The sequence below is a fragment of the Balaenoptera musculus genome, chromosome 7 (assembly GCF_009873245.2).
Source record: "Balaenoptera musculus isolate JJ_BM4_2016_0621 chromosome 7, mBalMus1.pri.v3, whole genome shotgun sequence".
Lineage (NCBI taxonomy): Eukaryota > Metazoa > Chordata > Mammalia > Artiodactyla > Balaenopteridae > Balaenoptera > Balaenoptera musculus.
The window spans coordinates 46,661,351-46,679,601 of NC_045791.1; the positions used below are offsets into that span (position 1 = coordinate 46,661,351).

At 39.8% G+C, this 18,251-nt stretch overlaps 1 protein-coding gene across 1 annotated transcript in view; it reads right to left on the bottom strand.

The window, feature by feature from the left end:
* GRB14 (growth factor receptor bound protein 14) overlaps window positions 1–17,790 on the bottom strand; it is a 177,945-nt gene extending 160,155 nt beyond the window's left edge. The window contains exons 1-2 of the mRNA XM_036858656.1: window positions 17,706–17,790; window positions 3,630–3,729 (exon numbers count right to left, since the gene is read on the bottom strand). Of these exons, the coding sequence (XP_036714551.1) occupies window positions 3,630–3,725 (96 nt within the window). The 5' untranslated portion in view covers window positions 3,726–3,729; window positions 17,706–17,790. The remainder of the gene's footprint in view (window positions 1–3,629; window positions 3,730–17,705) is intronic.
* Between the last annotated feature and the right edge of the window lie 461 nt (window positions 17,791–18,251).

Below are 18,251 nucleotides of genomic sequence, written 5' to 3' on the forward strand. Positions count from 1 at the left end.
TGCTGGCTTGAGGAGACTGGAGCACACCCAGTGGTCACATCCAGGACCTCACTAGGAATTTCCCTTACACAGACATGACTCAAGTCGGGTAAATGAAACCAAAAGTCCCCAAGGATGGGAACTTCATGTTGCTAGATGAGCAGCCATTTCTGAATGCCTATTCCAATTGTCTGATCTTTCTGTCATAACCCTGTTTGGAAATTTGGATCCATCCTATGGTATAGCAAACTGTGCAGAATTTTGGCCAATCATATTTTTGTCCAAAGTGCAAACATGCTTCTCTGAACTTACAAGACATTGCTCTGTTGTGAAGGATGGGCTGTGGGAGCCACCACGAGTTAAGTCTTCGAAGATTTGGTCTTGGTTCAGTACGGGCTGCCAAAAGATGGATGAAGGGGGATTGCCTATAAGCTTGAGAGACTCCCTAATAGAATCACTGTGAAAGGGGAAGCCAGACAGTCTGGAATGTCATCATCTTTCCCTCCGAAGCATATTTGTGATCTTTCCCAAAGAGGATAGAAAAGATTCTGTGTTGTCTTGAAAAGGTTGAATCATCCTCAGAGGTGACATCTAGGCCACTGAAGGAATGACTCAGATGAGAGAATTAAATGGAAAGTACCCAAATTTCCTCATGGAGAACCTTGGAACCAAGTCTCTCATGAAAAGATTTCTATACCAAGAACCCACACTCTTTTGGGAAGGGTGTTTTCTTGAATTTGCTGTTTTCCAGGCTATAGGCTATCTCCAGACGATGAAACTGTGTTGGAGTTCAGAAAACTAAATGAGACAATGTTAAAAAAAATTTTTTTAATCCCCAAATTTCTGCACACAAAATGGAAAATTGGATGCATCACCATTAAATTTCACCAAGCTTTGTTCAATAATCTTTCATTATATACACACATTAAAACAATCCATTTGTAACTTCAAAAAAATTAGCCAACTTGGTTCACTAAGGGTTTTTTAAATATTATAAAAACTAGTGCAGTGGGTACTGCCAAGTCCTAGGCATATGGCTCCACCATGTGGATGAGCCTCTGCAAATAACACTGACAATAATTTTTAAAAAGACGTTAGTTCTAATGAAAATCAGAGATCAGAGGCCAAACCCTCTTATTATATATGAGAAAAAAGAACTCGAGAGGTTAAATGATTTACCCAGTCACATAGCAACATCAAGGCTAGAAGCTTGGGGCTCTTTTTATTAAAGTAGTTGCTTGAACTAATTAAGTCTTACTGTTAATTCACCCATTCATTCATTTTAATTATTAAATAATCAGATTAAGCATGTTCAATAGGTATGTGCTTTATTTTTGTCTGCCCGTAATCTAAGCCCCGTTTTTATTTGGTAGGAATCCTGTTGTGTAAATGTGGTGACGCAGAGTCCCACTTCCCTCTGGGGAACTAGAAGAAGCATTCATCCCCTCTTCTCACCCCAAGAGCTAGGAAGCAGACATGCCATTAAGTTTGGCCAGCAGGAAGCTCTATATGGGAATGTTGGATCTGTAGAAAGTGACAAAATCAGGGGTAGTTAGGGGTTGTTCTGGAGGTGACTGAACAGTGAAGTCAGTCACAGCGGTGGTAGGTCTTCATGTTAGCAGCGGCAGCCAGGATCCAGTGGGGGCACTGTTCGTGGAGATGTTCTCTCCAGGCTGATCCTGAGATATGAGCTTAGCTACATTCTCTGCTTCCCAGTCTCTAATTCAGGGCCCTTTTCTGAGCTTGGTTCTTTAGCCCTCTTATGGACTGTCTGAGCCAACCTTTTTTCTTCCAGTGAAGTCCTTTTCTGTTTAGTAGGATCAGAGTCAGTTTCTGCTGTGCAACCAAGACCCCGATATAAACAGAAATTGTTACCCGTAGTGAGTTGCAGCACAGAATCTTGGTGAAATTGGCAGGATCCAGGGCTTTTATCTGGCTTTGTTGAGGGTGAAGGAATTTAAAATTCTAGTCATTTTAGAGATAGAATTTAGATCTGCCTTATTCTACTAGGCAAAAGTGAAACAGCTAATTAACTTATTTCCTGTGGTCCCTGGGAATGAAATCCTATCACCCTGTGGCTGTCATGCTATGTGGTTGCCAAGAGAGGCCACATGTAATTACTTCAGTCACCAGTCCTCGTCCTTGAGTCAGCCCAGTCTAGGTACCAGATATGTGAGTGAAGGAGCTTTCAGATGGTTCCAGCCCATAGTCATTGAGTCATCCCCAGACTCAAGACCTCCTAGCTGAGGCAGCAGACATCATAGAGCAAGGGAAAGCCATCCCCAGTGTTCCACCTGAATTCCTTAACTACAGAATCCATGATCATAATAGAATGATTGTTTTAAGCCACTAAATTGTAGGTTAATTTTATATGCAGTAAAGATAATCAGAACAAGAACCTATACCAACTCAGTGGCTAATGAACTAGCTGGATGGCCAGACAGTTGGGAAGAGCAGGGTTGGAGATTATGGAGGGAGTTTGGGGAAAGGGTATGTTGAACAGATAAGGTGACCCACTCAGTAAATATAGGTTAACCTCCTTTCTCAGCAATGCCAGCGGATTCGTGAACCAAATGTTTATCATAGAGGGAATGAAGATTATCCGCGGTTTCAACAACATGGAGCTCTCATCAGTGGCCATCCGGCTACAGTGAACACTCCATTTTCTAGTATCAGTAACTGATCATGGCCTTCTAAAAAGCATTATACCTAGAGAGACCAAAGAACAATTTGATATCAAGTTGTCTACACGGAATACCTATCATCTTTATGGGATGGGGAGCAGCGAGCAGCAGTTTTTCCTTATTGCAGTAGATATTTATTCTGAATTTGTTTGTGCTTTCCCTGATCATTCTTCTCTGTCATTACACCATCTGTAGATTAATTGGTTGCCTTATGCAAGGCGATGGTACCCCACACTAAATAGATTCAGTTTAAAGGAACTCTTTTTTTTTAAGGAAACAAGGAAGACAATGGGTTAATATTCAAGGGATTCATTGATACTATTGCATACCCCATTACTAGAAGAAACTAGTCACTGAGTCAGATAAGCTTAACCGAGAGTCAACAGCGTGGGGGGTTGATGTGTTTTCTTGCAGGATATGGTTTACATTTTGAACAAACGATTGCCACATGGAGTTCTTTTTCCACTTGGTCAGAATATCCAAGTCTAGAATTGTAGGGTTTAAAATTGGAATGGAGGTTCTCAGGATTATATTTACTAACTCACTTGCCAATTGTTTGTTTTCTATCCTTTTGATTTTGGATTCTGATGGAATAGGAACATGAGGATTGGAATTCCATTGAATTGGAAGCTAAGGCTGCACCTAATCAGTTTGGGTTCTTCATGCCCTATGGAAGCAGGCAAAAACAAAAAACTAGAGAGAAAAGATTATTACTGTTGTTGCTGTGTTACTATGTTTGTCAGTTCTGCTTAAGGGAAAGTAGACTTACTGCCACAGTTGTGGGTGGAAGAAAATGTCAGTATACTGCAATCCGATTTAAGCAAGGCTACCAGGGGCTCAGATCCCTCACCATATTGGGTAAAGAATCATGACCCATTGAGATTCAAACTGAAGGCAAGGAAAGTGTAGTGGAGGAAGGGAGTCACAAAATCCAGTTAAGGCCTCAGCTGAAGAACCCATGATTACCTTTGCTGTATCATGTTGCTTTGTTGGTGCTGCTGTTTGTTTGTTTGCAGCCAAGAATTCTGATTGGTACAGTCTCCAGATTTGCTGTTGACTCATTTTTCTGGAAGATGATAGAAAAATCATAGTCCAATTTAAGTTTATAACTATTAGAATAATATAAATTTACATCAATTTTAATTAAATTATATTACTTTAATTATAGTTCTAGGGGGAATTATATTTCAAGTAAACAGGTGTATAAAAATTTCAAAATAGAATTTATTTGATTTAAACATTTATTTGATTTAAACATTTCATCAGGTAATGAATGGTAGTGACATGGGAAATTATTAATTTTTAGTATCATAGTATTTTTATGATTAAAAATATTTATTTCTCAGCTTCATATAAAATCTTTTCTGTATTAACTATAATGGTGACATTTCAACTAGTCTCCACCATGAAAATGAACTCCTTTCTTAAATATTCTTTTTTAAAATATTTTTTAATTTAATTAATTTATTTTTGGCTGCGTTGGGTTTTCATTGCTGCACCGGGCTTTTTCTAGTTGTGGCGAGCAGGGGCTGCTCTTCGTTGAGGTGCACAGGCCTCTTATTGCAGTGGCTTCTCTTGTTACAGAGCACAGGCTCTAGGCGTGCGGGCTTCAGTATTTTTGGCACGCGGGTTCACTAGTTGTGGCTCGCACTCTTCATCACAGTGCGCGGACCTCTCACTCTTCATCGCGGTGCACGGGCCTCTCACTATTGCGGCCTCTCTTGTTGCGGAGCACAGGCTCCAGACGCACAGGCTCAGTAGTTATGGCTTGCTCAGTAGTTGTGGCACACGGGCTTAGTTGCTCCGCGGCATGTAGGATCTTCCCGGACCAGGACTCGAACTCGTGTCCCCTGCATTGGCAGGCGGAATCTTAACCATTGCACCACCAGGGAAGTCCCTTAAGTATTCTTAATAATAAAGTAATTGAGTATGAAAATAGAGTATCACTACTTTAGTATATTAAATTAAGTAGCTTATTATTGGGGAAAAGAGTGTCAAATTTTTAATTCTAAGCATTTTTCATTACTGAAGAGACTATAGCTCACCATGATCTTTAGTATATTAAAATAACATAGATATTTTGAGTTTTAAAAAATGATAACCAAGCTGTGGGATGGAAATAAGCATTTCATGAATGCTAAAATTATTTGCTACCAGAAAGGAAAATAAATTCCTGAAGGATACAAGCTTAGGATCATACAAAGAAAATAATGATTTGGGGTTGTTGGAGTCTTTCAAAATAAATTGGTAGTTATGTAAGAATATTATTTCAGTGCTTACAGAGTAATTTATCACAGAAAAATGTTCAATTAAGATCCAAAATGATTTACCACAGACATTTTAGGCATATCCAAACATTTCCACATAAATTAAACATGATGTAATTGAGTGTTACATTAGCAATGCACCAGTGTTGATTCATGTGGAAATCCCAGATGTTTCACTGATTACTATCCTTTCACTGTGTATTAATGTAGATGTCATAGGTATTTTCATGAGGATCATGTGGTAAATCAACTTTAATGTACTATTTTAAAGATTGAAGCAGTTTTCAAGATGTCATAGTCTATTTATGCAGATTTATATACTGTTTAGAATTTAATTTACAAATAAGTACTATTAGGATTACTTCAAGTAAAACCATGTATTTAAATAAGTCATTTACCCATGCTAACTCTTTGTGTTTACTAACACGTGACTTATTGTCTGTTAAAAAGTGATGCTTTTTTGTGGTTATTCATTTTGGATATTTTAGCATAAACATAACTAAAGCAATAGGCTATTGCGTAATTCTGGTCTTTTGGGTTTCCTAATGATCACACAAATTATTTAGCCCCTTTTTATTTATTTATATCTAGATATTCACCCAAAACAATTTAGGGTAGATTACTGAGAGTTTTTTTCACATGTAAAATTTTTTTAACTTTTTAATTAATATGTGTTTTTAAACAAAGTAAATGAAAAATAAGAATGGAAAAGTTAGATGGAGCCAGGAGTGAGGTTAATATCTAAAAAGCAGGCACTTGCTAGTGATGAACGGCAAATTTGGCTGCAAGCTCTCCAGCAGCCAGATGTTCCTTAAATAGCTTGGGGCCGTCTTTACACAGAAGCCAAAACCAGTCTGAATGACCTTGAGGCTGCTCAGCCTAGCTTAGTACGGTATAAGAAGATTACAAGTGGACCATGCTTTACACAATAGATTTGTTACTGAGAAACTGTGCAGAAAGGGAAATTTTGTACATGGAATCATGTTATAAATATACTCGTGGAGGGATCATAAATGGTTCCTTTTAAAGAAAACCGACAAATGACTCCTTGTGTAACATGGAACTAATACACTTAGTTCTCTTATGAGTTTAGGATTTTTAATATTGGATTTTCTGAAGAGTCAGTGTGTAATACCATAAGGCTATCCTCTCATCTCAGTATCATGGTAGTAGAAATATTTAATGTATGCCCTGAATTTTTCAGGGAATGGGTTTAGTCTATGTGTAAAACCCTCTAACTTCTGTTTTGTTGTGTTTTGTTGTATTTACCGTGTTTCATTGCTTTTGTTCAATTTTCTGAGTGCATATGGCAACCTACAGTTTAAATTCCTTTGTGCAATACACATATATTTGAAAATATAAATACACACATCTATAGTCATATTCAAAGATAACCCTAACATTCACCAGTTCTTGTCTACCATGGTAAACTCTAGATATTGAACCAGGTATCACTTAAAATATCTTAATTTTTTTTTAAGTTTCACTTTTACTAAAATGGATAATCTTTTATGATCTTTGAAATAAAAACAATCAGATTAATTAGAGACTTTACTCCTAAAAGGAGCCTTATAAAATATCAGTTTCCTATTTTGCAGGTGAAGAGAACAGTCTGCAAAGAGGGTACAGTCTTGCTTCCTGTTGTATCCTAGGGCCCCACGTTGAGCCTAATACATAGTAGCTTCTCGGTGAGTATTGTTAAGGTGAAGGATTTGCATATTATTTCATAATGACACTGCTCAAGTGTCACCTATGATGGTTAAATTAAGCCTCAGAAGTACCCTTACATGTTACTTGTGAAAACAGAGAAACATGACTTACATGTCACCTACGAAAACAGAGAAACAGAAAATGTAACAGTGTTACATTCCCATTTGGAGAAGCATAAGTTTTTGTAATGATATCTGGTATTTTTAAATGCTAAAAGAACTAAGTTAAGAAAAGAGTCAAGGGCTTCCCTGGTGGCGCAGTGGTTGAGAGTCCGCCTGTCAATGCAGGGGACATGGGTTCCAGCCCTGGTCCGGGAAGATCCCACATGCCTCAGAGCAACTAGGCCCATGCACCACAACTACTGAGCCTGCGCTCTAGAGCCCTCAAGCCAGAACTACTGAAGCCCGTGCGCCTAGAGCCCGTGCTCCGCAACAAGAGAAGCCACTGCAATGAGAAGCCCACGCACCACAACGAAGACCCAACGCAGCCAAAAATAAAAAATAAATTAATAAAAAATAAAAAAAAAAAGAAAAGAGTCAAATTAGAGTTTTTGCCTATAATCAAAACTTCATAACAAAATGAAAAGTCCAATTTTTACTTATATTTATTAAGTTGAAAAGTGCTTTAGGGCAATGATCCACTTGAACTGAAAATGTTTCAATATGAATAACTCTCAGAAAATAAATCACTAGCAACACAAAATGATATAATCACTGCAAACAGACTAGGCAGCAGATACCTGGCTAGTTTACTCCACACAAATGAAAAATAGAAATACTATTCAACGATATGACAAACTATATACACTAAGTGACAAAAACTATTTTAAAAACGGATGAAAAAGTATGGTTAATTTCCCCACAAGGCATTTATTTGTACTGTATAAATATAAAGAAATTTAAAGCATTTACTCTGTTTATAACAGAATTTGAATAAAAGACAGGAATAATTAGAAGATGTTCTTAATGACGCAAAGCCATTAACTTTTAGTTCTTCTGAGAAATTATTTAACCACAGCCATAAACTTAGCCATAACCACTTAACCATAAAAGTGCTATTTAAGAGCTGGAGTCAAGTTAACCTTTATTTATATCCACTACTGAAAATGAAATTATAGCTAGTCAGCCAGGGTATCTTTAAAAGAAGCACAAAACAGGGTGAGAGTAAAAGTGCACTAGTGAATTAACTGTAAATAACATATAGAAATAAAGGGTAAAATAATTACCTAAAGATGGAAGGTAAAGTAAAAAAAAGTACTAAAAAGTATTGAAAAGGGGGCCTTAAAGCCCTATTGATGATCAAGGAAAGAAATCGGTAAGAGGAAGGAGGAGAGGAGCAATATAAATGTCTGCTATATTTGAAGGAAGAAAAGGAAGAGAGGGAGGAAGGGAGGTACGGAGGGAGGGAGGGAGGAAGGAAGGGAGGGAGGGAGGAACGAAGGAAGGAAAAGGAGGAGGGAGGGAGGAGGAAGGAAGGAAGGAAGAGAGGGAGGGAGGAAGGAAGGAAGGAAGAGAGGGAGGGAGGGAGGAAGGGAGGGAGGGAAGGAGGGAGGAAGGAAGCAAGAGAGGGAGGGAGGCAGGAAGGAAGGAAGAGAGGGAGGGAGGGAGGAAGGGAGGAAGGGAGGGACGAGGGAGGGAGGAAAGAAGGAAGGAAGGAAGGAAGGGAGGGAGGGAGGGAGGGAGGGAGGAAGGAAAGGAAGGGAGAGGAGAAGAGTATGATCTCTTGAAGTGAAATCTTACTGCAAATTGAAGACCCTACTCCAGAAGTTCGTTCTTAGTCTCTTTTCTCACCAGAGTGGCTATTTCAGAGATGTAAACTCTAAACCTGGCAGCTCTCCTTAAAGGCAAATGGCAAGGAGTTTCGTTTTTGATGTGTTTGGTTGGTTGGTTTCTGACACTGGGGGTGGGAAGAGGAAAATCTACCTGCTCTTCTAATGACAAAGAAAACTCTTCATCCATTTATTTATCTTATTTGTCAGTTATTTTGCCTATCTCAAGCAACATTTAAAGAAATTTAAGGGCTTCCCTGGTGGCGCAGTGGTTGAGAATCTGCCTGCTAATGCAGGGGACACGGGTTCGAGCCCTGGTCTGGGAAGATCCCACATGCCGCGGAGCAACTACGCCCGTGAGCCACAACTACTGAGCCTGCGCGTCTGGAGCCTGTGCTCCGCAACAAGAGAGGCCGCGATAATGAGAGGCCCGCGCACCGCGATGAAGAGTGGCCCCTACTTGCCGCAACTAGAGAAAGCCCTCAGAAACGAAGACCCAACACAGCCATAAATAAATAAATAAATAAATAAACCCAAAGTTTAAAAAAAAAAAAAAGAAATTTAAGAAGAAAAAAAATCACCTAGTCCTTTTTCCTGTTTTAACACCATCGCTTCCATTATTCAACGTTACCTTCTAGTTTATTCACATCACATGGTATAATCAAAGTAAACAGATCATCATCCCTGCTTTTTAACATCTTGTTTTTCTATGTTATTATACAGTTCACGTTTATAATTATTTCATGGAACAAAATATTCCATGGATGTTTTACTTATCTATTTGTCTGTTGTTGAACAGTCAGTATGTTCCTTAGGTTTTATTTATAATTAACGCTACATTTGAATTCTCTCTCCATTTATGTTTTTTTTTCTTTATAATTATTACCTTAGGATAAATTCGCAGGAATAGGGGGAACTGTGCCAAATATTATGAACATTTATAGTGCACTTCGTAAATGTTGCCAAATTGTTCTCTAAAAGGAATATACAAATTTACGCTTCCATCAGCAATATCTGAACATACCAGTTTTCCCCAAAAGTTGACAGCAATTTCGCTTTATCATTTGACCACACCCATGCTTTGGGATGTTTCTCTCACTCTCCAAAAGGGATGAGTAGATGAGCTTGGAAAGCATGGAACTTTTAACTTAACTCAGTTTGGAATGACTGAGGGATCTTGTTTTCATTCAATAGCCACATCCACTCAATGAAATATTATGCAGGAATAAATAAGGATAAACACAAAAGCTACACAGTAACATAAAAAACACATTCTGGAATTCAGTTCAAAGGAAAAGGAAGACTTAAAGGGTTTGGCTTGTCCACTTATGTTTCCAAACCCACACCATCTGAGAGACGGCTGTGTATACTCAGCCTTGTTTCATGCCAAAGACTTTCTTGCAACACACTCTGTTTCCAAGGGTAACACGAATCTATTTTTCCAAGAACACTGCTTGCTGCCTAACCATTTCTAGCTACCTACAAAGTTCAGAAGAAATGGATCGAATATGAGGCCCTGTAACGTTGCTGGATGGGCATAATAAGCCACTTGGGAACACTGCAAAACATTCTTTCTGAAAGAATAGGGCATCTAATTCTTTTTCTGGTATTTATCTATGTGGTCCTTTTCTAATTAATTGCATTTAAATTGTTAAAATTTAAGTGCTTTTTAGAATGTTTGACTTAAACTGTACTATTTGCAAAAATATCTGCTCAATATTAAACTCTTCTGTATTTGTTTATGTATGGTCAGGCCTTTCAAGATGGCTGTTCTCTTGCTCACTGTACATCCCCTGATCAACTAGGCCCTGCCTCTCTCACATGACTATCCAATCCTCTTAATTATAGGGCCTAATTAACTGCCTACCTGCTTGCACCATGCCCCAACTGCTGGTCCCCCTAGTAACTGAGCCAACCTGACGTCAATTCCCCTTCTAGATGGTGGCCTCCTCCTGGCTCCCCCCACCCGCCCCTCCTCCCGCCCCTCCTCCCGCCCCCAGGTAGCAAAGATTGCTGGCGTTTCCTGCTCGCTGTCTGCCGCGCACAGCACGCAGTGGGGTGTCGCTCCAGGACCTTGCTTCAGACACGTAAGATCCCCTATCCAGTAAACCATTGGTGTCTCTGTCGCTAACTACGAACTTTTTCTTCCGTCTTGAGACTGGCCGAGTGAGTACAAGGCTTGCAGCCTAACAATTAGTGAGCCAGCCAGGTGGCCGAGGAAACTCCCGTGAGCGCTGAGATGCCGGGAAATAAGGACGGGGAGCGGAAAGTTGCGGGGTAAGGTGTCTGTCCACTAGCTTGTGGAGCCCCGTGGCAGCTGTTTACCATGAGAGATGTCGTTCTCTCCCATTATGCTGATGAAATCCTGTTAACCTCAGAGCCTCTTTCCAGTTGAAAAGCAGCCCCATGCTTGTGACTCATCTGAGTGCCCAGGGATGGCTGGTGAATACAGACAAAATGCAAGCACCTGGATTATCAAATACCTGGCTGTTATCTAGCTGGGTACGATGAGCATATCCCTGACCCACCAGCCCTAAGCAAGACACAGGCTTTAGGGATGTTAACTCAGGGACAGGCTTGTGAATTGGACATGACCAGTTACTCGGAAGTGTTTGTTAGGGGCCTGTGACAATACGAAAATAATCAGAGTACCCTTGGGCCTCAGGTCCCAGCCATGGAAGGGGACAGAACAATGATGTGGTGTGATGGAACAACAGCTAAATGCCGTCTACAACGCGCTACAACAGGTAAAAGACATTACAAGAGGTCTATCCTAGTCGTGTAGCAACCGCAAAACCATTATTTGGGATCTAGAACAGCTGTGCGTGATATACAGACCCCGCCCCCTCTGCCATGGACACTGAGAAGAACCAAGGGATCCACCTTCCTGGCCATGAAGTTCAGGAATGGGCCAGTAAAAATGACATACGCTGGCATTTCCACTTGCCTTACAGCCCCACTGCTGCCAGGCTACTTAAACAACCATTAAGGTGGGAGCAACCATCCCAGCGCTTACGCCACGTGAACCCAGAGGCAGCTGATCCAGCACAATCCGAGTTCCACTGTTGACTACCAAAGGACTGAAGGCCCACTGCCAGTTATTGGCTAGGACCCTAACTTGCTCTTGCCCTTGCCACAGGATCTAGACCCAGAGGAACACCTTATAAAATGGCCCTGGGACTGACAGGTAAGGCCCTGGTGGTTTCGGTTTGCCTCCCCGTGGTGAATAGGACTAGAAAGGGACTTAACAGAGCTCACCTGTCTCCTGCCGGGCCCCACCTAGGACTACTAGAGTAATTAATCCGGGCTCCCTACTGGAGAAAGGCACCATTATATTAGCCATGTGGCCTGTTATGCCACTTCTTCATTATTTAGCACCGGCTATGGGCAGTGAGGGTAGACAGGAGGGATGGCGGGGTCCTGCAGGCCAGGATGAAAACCACAGGTAGAGACGGTATTATCTCAGAAGGCTGTTACTGCTTGTATTTTGCTTAGTGGTCATGATTTTCCCTGTATTGTGCCTGTTAAACGTCTTATATTTTGTCCTTAGTCTGAGTGGAGGGAATCTGTTTGCGGACTGGGTGACTGTGGTGGCTTCACTGTGCAGTGAGTTTGCTGGGTCGCTGTAGCTAGAGGAGTAAGTCATCCTCCTCTGGACTTCCATGAAAAATTGACCTGATAAGCACATGGCCCCCAAAGATCGTCCCTCTCTTGGACTCTTGATTTTCTTTAGCTGCAGTTGTCTGTTCGGTATGTGGGGTATTTGGTTGTATTGCACCTCTACATACCTGACCCCAGGGATATCAGGGAAGAGGGGTGGACCCAGATGGTAAGGGTCGAGTAGGGGTGGAATGCACGGTCAGGCCATTCAAGGTGGCTGCTCTCTCTCTGTACGTCCCCTGCTCAACCAGGCCCTGCTTCCCTCCCATGACTATCCAATCCGCTTAATTATAGGGCCTAATTAACAGCCTGCGTGCTTGCCCCATGCTCCAGCTGCTGGTCTCCCTGGTAACTGAACCAACTTGACATCAATTCCCCCTATAAATGGTAGCCTCCTTTCCCCCTGAGTAGCGAAGACTGTTGCCATGTCCCTCCCACCGTCTGCACGCGGTGAGGTCTATGGCCTTGGGTAAGATGGATAAGATCCCCCTGTCCACTAAACCACTGATGTCTCTGTCGCTGACGCTGGGCTCTTTCTGAAGTCTTAAGGCTGGGTAAGTACAGGGCTTGCAGCCCAGCAGTTTACAAGAATGGACGCTGGAACTAGATTGATTGCATTCCAACCCCAGCTTTGTCACTTAGCTGTGAGACTTTGCATATTATTGATACTTAACCTGTCTTTGGCTCAGTTTACTCATCTGTAAAATTAAGATAGTAATACCACCTGTCTCAGGACTGTTGTGAGGATTAAATCAGTTATAATATCCTAGTGTCTGGAATCACATAGTAAAGCATTCAATAAATTGTCTCTAATGATGTTGCATGAGAAATCTTTCTGTACTGTACTGGCTCCAAGAGCTCAAGACAAAACAGCTTGCTAGTGACCCTCATTTCCTCTCCTTGTATTGTCATTTTTCCATTTAAAATAATACACAACAAAGAATAATCACGATGGCTGACATGACTGAATGCTTATTATGTACCACACACAGTACTGAGTGCTTCATATGCATTATTTCACAAGTCATCACAGTAACTCTATGAAGTTGATACCAGTTTTCAGATGCAGTGACAGATGCTTAAAGAAACTAATATGCCCAACACCAACTAACTAGGAAGTGGCAGAACTTGAACTTAAAAGCAGTCCTGCTTGTCAGAATATGTGCAGGAAAAGAGAAAATGTACTCAAATATCAGTGGTTTCTGGATCATAAAATTGGAGTGGTGATTTAAAATGTCTCTATAGCTATCTGTTATGTAATAAGAACATATTTCTCTGACAATAAGACATTATTTAAATGTATTTCAAATCCTGTAGATATTAGCATTTCTACTTCACAATGAATAATAGTTCCTCTTATTGCTCACTCCTGTGAACTAAAAAGTAGTCTATCTTTGAATCAGTCTTTTTATCCTTTGCACAAAGCAGTTCTATTACGGCTTTCTAAAAATGAATATAGTGTTTTAGAATCTGAATTCCAAATACTTGTTCTTAGCACAAACGTAACATGCACAGATTTTTTTTAAAAATCAAGTTAAAATCCAGCATCGCATTTAACTTGGCATCGTAAGGTCTCCTTGCTCTTACCCTTTATGTCCCTAAGGGAAATCCCCTGATAAGTTAGCATGGGGATCAGCTATAGAAGAGAGGCCAAATGGAAGCAGAAGCACAGCCTGGTGACAGTCAGAGGAGGCAGGTTTGTCCCACACTCGATCACCCTCTCTCGGAACTTTTAAGGAATGGAGAAGAGGAAAGAAAGGCAGCATGTAGCAGATCAGATTCATGGTTAGTGGTCAACTAACACTTATGCTACTGCCTGCTAGGTCCTAGGTGCTTTTACCAATATTTTCCCATTTTATCTTCCAAGATCAGTGTGAAATAGGTATTATTAGTTCTTCTTACAGGTAAGGGCAATAAGCCTCAGACGGAGCAGCTTAACCATGCAGATGATAGGTAGCAGACAAGGGATTTGAACCCTGATCCGCAAATGACCTACACTTGTCTTTATACAATGCCACCAACCCATTCATGATTCCTAATGCCCAGAGGCATAAGAGGCGGTAATCTAGTAGAAGCATTATATGTAAGAACGTATCCGTAAATTGGAATGCTATAACAAGATTAGTAAATAAAGAAGTATGGGGCTATTTGCACACCAGTCTGTACTTCCTTTGCTTTTATGTAAGAACATATTCCTTGATTAAATGTTTCAGCTCAGATAGTGTTTGCTATGATTCTTGCTATGGAGTGCAAGGCAAAATTTTATTTAGTAATGTATGATAAATAGTAGATCTGATTTATAATAAACAAATACTTGGACCCATAATATTACTGTAACTAGAACCAGAGTCCACAGATGTGCTAATTATTCCCTCCTCTGAGGTCTCTGGGAGGATGATAAGCAAGTCTGTGACCCATCTCTAAGGCTCTCATCATCTTCGACATTTCTGTCAATTTATTATTCTATATATCTGTCAACAGGGAGATTAAACAGAAGAGTGTGGACTTATATTGCTTTCAGAACTTTATGAGGATAAGGACATTTTAGACAATGAAATGTTACCGAAGCGTGTTTTGAAGATTTTATTTTCCAAGAGGCTGAGCTGTCATTTGCCTGGAATGGTTCAGGACAGTTCTGCCTGGAGGCAGGACTATGGACTCATTAACCTTCTAGCCCTGCAACTCTGTCAGTCTCGATTCTCTCTACGGTTTCAATCAGATACAGCTGCCTCTAGCTTCATTCTGGTTGGTTCAGTGTGGCTCTGTGCTTTGCAGTTTTCCATATTGCAGGGGGAAAAAAAAGCATCTTCAACATGTGTAGCTGTGCATGAAGCAGTGTGCATGGTGGATCTTTCCTTACCGAAAGGCTCAGCGTAAAATATATTGATAGATGAGCACGTTGGTATATAGAAGAGCACCATGTGCCAAATATAGAGGATTCTTACTTCTCTTTGCGTATAGATGAATACACAGCTGCGGTGCTCTCAGGAGGCCTAGGAGTCAACTTGGTCCAAAGGAATGACTGTGCTATTTTTGCACTTTCCCTCACATTATTTCTCAAGGCTTGAGGGAATTTAAATGTGACTTACTTGGCAATGACAAGTCTCTGTCCCCTCGGTACCTCCCGAATGAGATCATTTACACAAGTCACCTCACCATAGCTCATTCTATCTCTTCACAGAGAAACAGTACCACTTAGGTGGAATCTAGATCTCAAGAAAGGATGGGTTTTTTCCCCCTTAAAAATGACTACTTTAAAATGTTAAATTCATAGTACTTCTGTAATTTATTAAAATATATGTTCTCTGGAAGAGGCAAGGGTCACGTCATAGAACCTTAGTGTTACTAACGAAGGAATTGAGGCTCTGAGAAGTTAAATGACTTGGATAAGATCTCCCGGTAAGTTGGGAACATCATCAGCACTAGAACCCAGCTCTCTGGTGTCCCGGTCCAGAATGCAACCCTCACTGCTTTCGTCAACACTCCTGAATGAAACTGATTTTAACAAAACCAATAAAATCTCTCCTTAGTTAAATGTTACTGTACTTTTATCATGAAGTAGAGTTTTGAAACAAACAAATGTATTTACTAGTACACATATGTTATTTCTTACGATTCTTAAAGAATTTTATTTATGAAACAATGAAATTCACCTATTCCCTTGGAAAAATCTATTAAAATGGAGACAAGTAATAATCGTTACAATGAATTCGAATTTGGAGAAAGTGTCCATTCGAAGTCCTTCTCTATAGAAGGAATAATTAAAGGCCTTGGAAGAGGTGGTGACTTGATTAGAGCCATAGTACTTTAGAGAGTGGGCACTTAATGAGGGTTTTAAAAATCAATTAACTCATTTATAGAAATTTCTAAATCTGTAAGCCACTTTACAAATACTATGAAAGATTTCTGTGCCTCCTAATATGTTTGTGTGTATTTCTGGCAGCATATGTTTAAATGGAAATCAAGACAGGTTTGAGCAAATTTAACCTAAATGATCCAGATTTCCTTGATGTCTCTTTAGGATTGGAGGGAATTCTACAGTAGTTGTATCAAGATTGAAGTTTGGTTATGGTCATTATCATGCTATCAATACAGTTGGCTATAACTATTTTCTTACATTTGTAGGGAGGTGGATCAATATTTCTAATGAGAGAGAAGAAAAATTTAAATGACCTGTTTCTCACCTAGTCAAGATTTTAAAAAGCAATTTACTGAATTGGTCGTTCATTCTTTCAACAAATACTTACATCGCATGCTTAATATGACAGGTAGTATAGAAGAATGAGGACTCCGTGTCAGAGTACCTGGGTTTATGTTCTGGTTTTCTATTTACTAGATGTGATCTTGGGTAATTTGTTCCTCAATTTCTTCATTTGTAAGAATGGACGTAATAATACCTGTTGTTGTAGATTAAATGATTAATATCAGTAAAGCATTTAGAAGAGCGAATGGTAAGGGCAAAATGTTAACTGCTGCTGTTATTATGTATTATGGACTAAGCATGGAGGATAAACTAGGTATGGTTTTTCCCTCATGGAGAACAAAAATTAGTAATGGGAAAATAATAAATAATTAGATAAATAGCTTTTAAGGGAAGTATGATGTGAATAATATCACATGGATATAACATCTCTCTAAATGTTCATGTGCCACTTTCTTCTCTTGCAACCAAGAGAAACCACACTTCACTTTGCTATTCCACACCCTCCCTGGTGACTGAGTCTCAAAATCTTTGATATTTTTATGGTAAATCATACCCTTTCAAGCGAGTAGCAAATGGAATTTCACATTAGGACCATTGTGTTGGGCAGATATCCTCGGAATAATTCATTTTTCCAGTTCTCCTTTCTTTATGACCACTTAAAGTTTCAAGAAAGCAATCTTGATTTCCAAATGGTTCACTGCATTTCTTAAGGCATAAATCTCTGTGATGCTCCAGAGACCTTTGTCCTAGTAAAGACAAATTCTTCTGGGAGGAAATGAAAAGACCAACTGCCAGTGTTTGTTGAGGACAAGCCCAGTTGTTCCTCCCATTCTGCAGCAGATGGCATGGACAGCCTGAGTGCCAAAGAGGAAACGCACAACCCCGTTCACCCAACCATCTTTGTCTCACCCCACAACTCCATGTCCTAATTACAGTCACTTCTTTTTCTGCTTGTACTCTCAGCCTTCTAGGAGTGAGCTGATTTGGATAATCTGCAACAATATTAACCAGATATCCCTAAATACACCTGGCATTTTGCCCCCACTCAGACATGTGAGGCAGATTTTAAATTCATGTTTAAGTGAAGGTCAGCTTGCTTCACAGACAGCTCATCTAGATAAGGGTTTAAAAAAGAAAAAGTTGTCAAAGATTCTGCAAGAAGTCAGGCTTTTGTTCAGATTTTTTTTCTTAAAGAATAAAACAATTCTCATAGTAGGATTCCCCAAATCAAGCCTGGACACAGTCAGAAGTCCTAGGATTACTAAAAATGATTTACTTGCTCTTTGGCACTTGCATTAAATGTCTTATTTTTAGACAAGGTTTTTGAAGTCTCCTCTAAAATACAGGGTCATCAAAATATTTTATTGCTCTTTTTCTTCTTGCCACAAAATGGGTATTCTTTATGATTGGTAAATAGGAAAATTTAGACTCACCCTTTAAGTTGGAAGACACAGATGACATAAGCACAGGCCGCCTGCTAGGAGGGAAGGTGCAGTCCAGAACTGCCATGGTTATACAGTGAAGTGTTAAAGCATTTCTGCCCTGTGGTACTTGTGTGCACTAAAAATAGGCAACCCTGAACTATACTGCAGTTGAAGGACAAGATAAAAATAGGAAATAAACTTGAAAATATTGTATAAATAGAGTACTGGGATTAACAACTCAACCCACAGGATTGAATTCGCTAATAAGATTTATTATTTTTATTGAATGTAGGAAATAGGATACCATTTAAATATTTAAGAGAAATGTTGGTTATGAAAGTGTGTTCAGGATTTAAGAATGATTGACATTCAAGCAGTGACAACTTATCATTTGGAATAAGGTTTCTTTCAGTGTTTCAGCTGAGAAGTCCCTTTATATCTTTTAATGGTACCCCTCCCATATAGAAACAAAAATACCAAAAAAAGCCCAAATTTGGATAATATGCATCAGCTAGATAGACATAACTGATTGAGCGGATGCAGCTAAAACCCAGC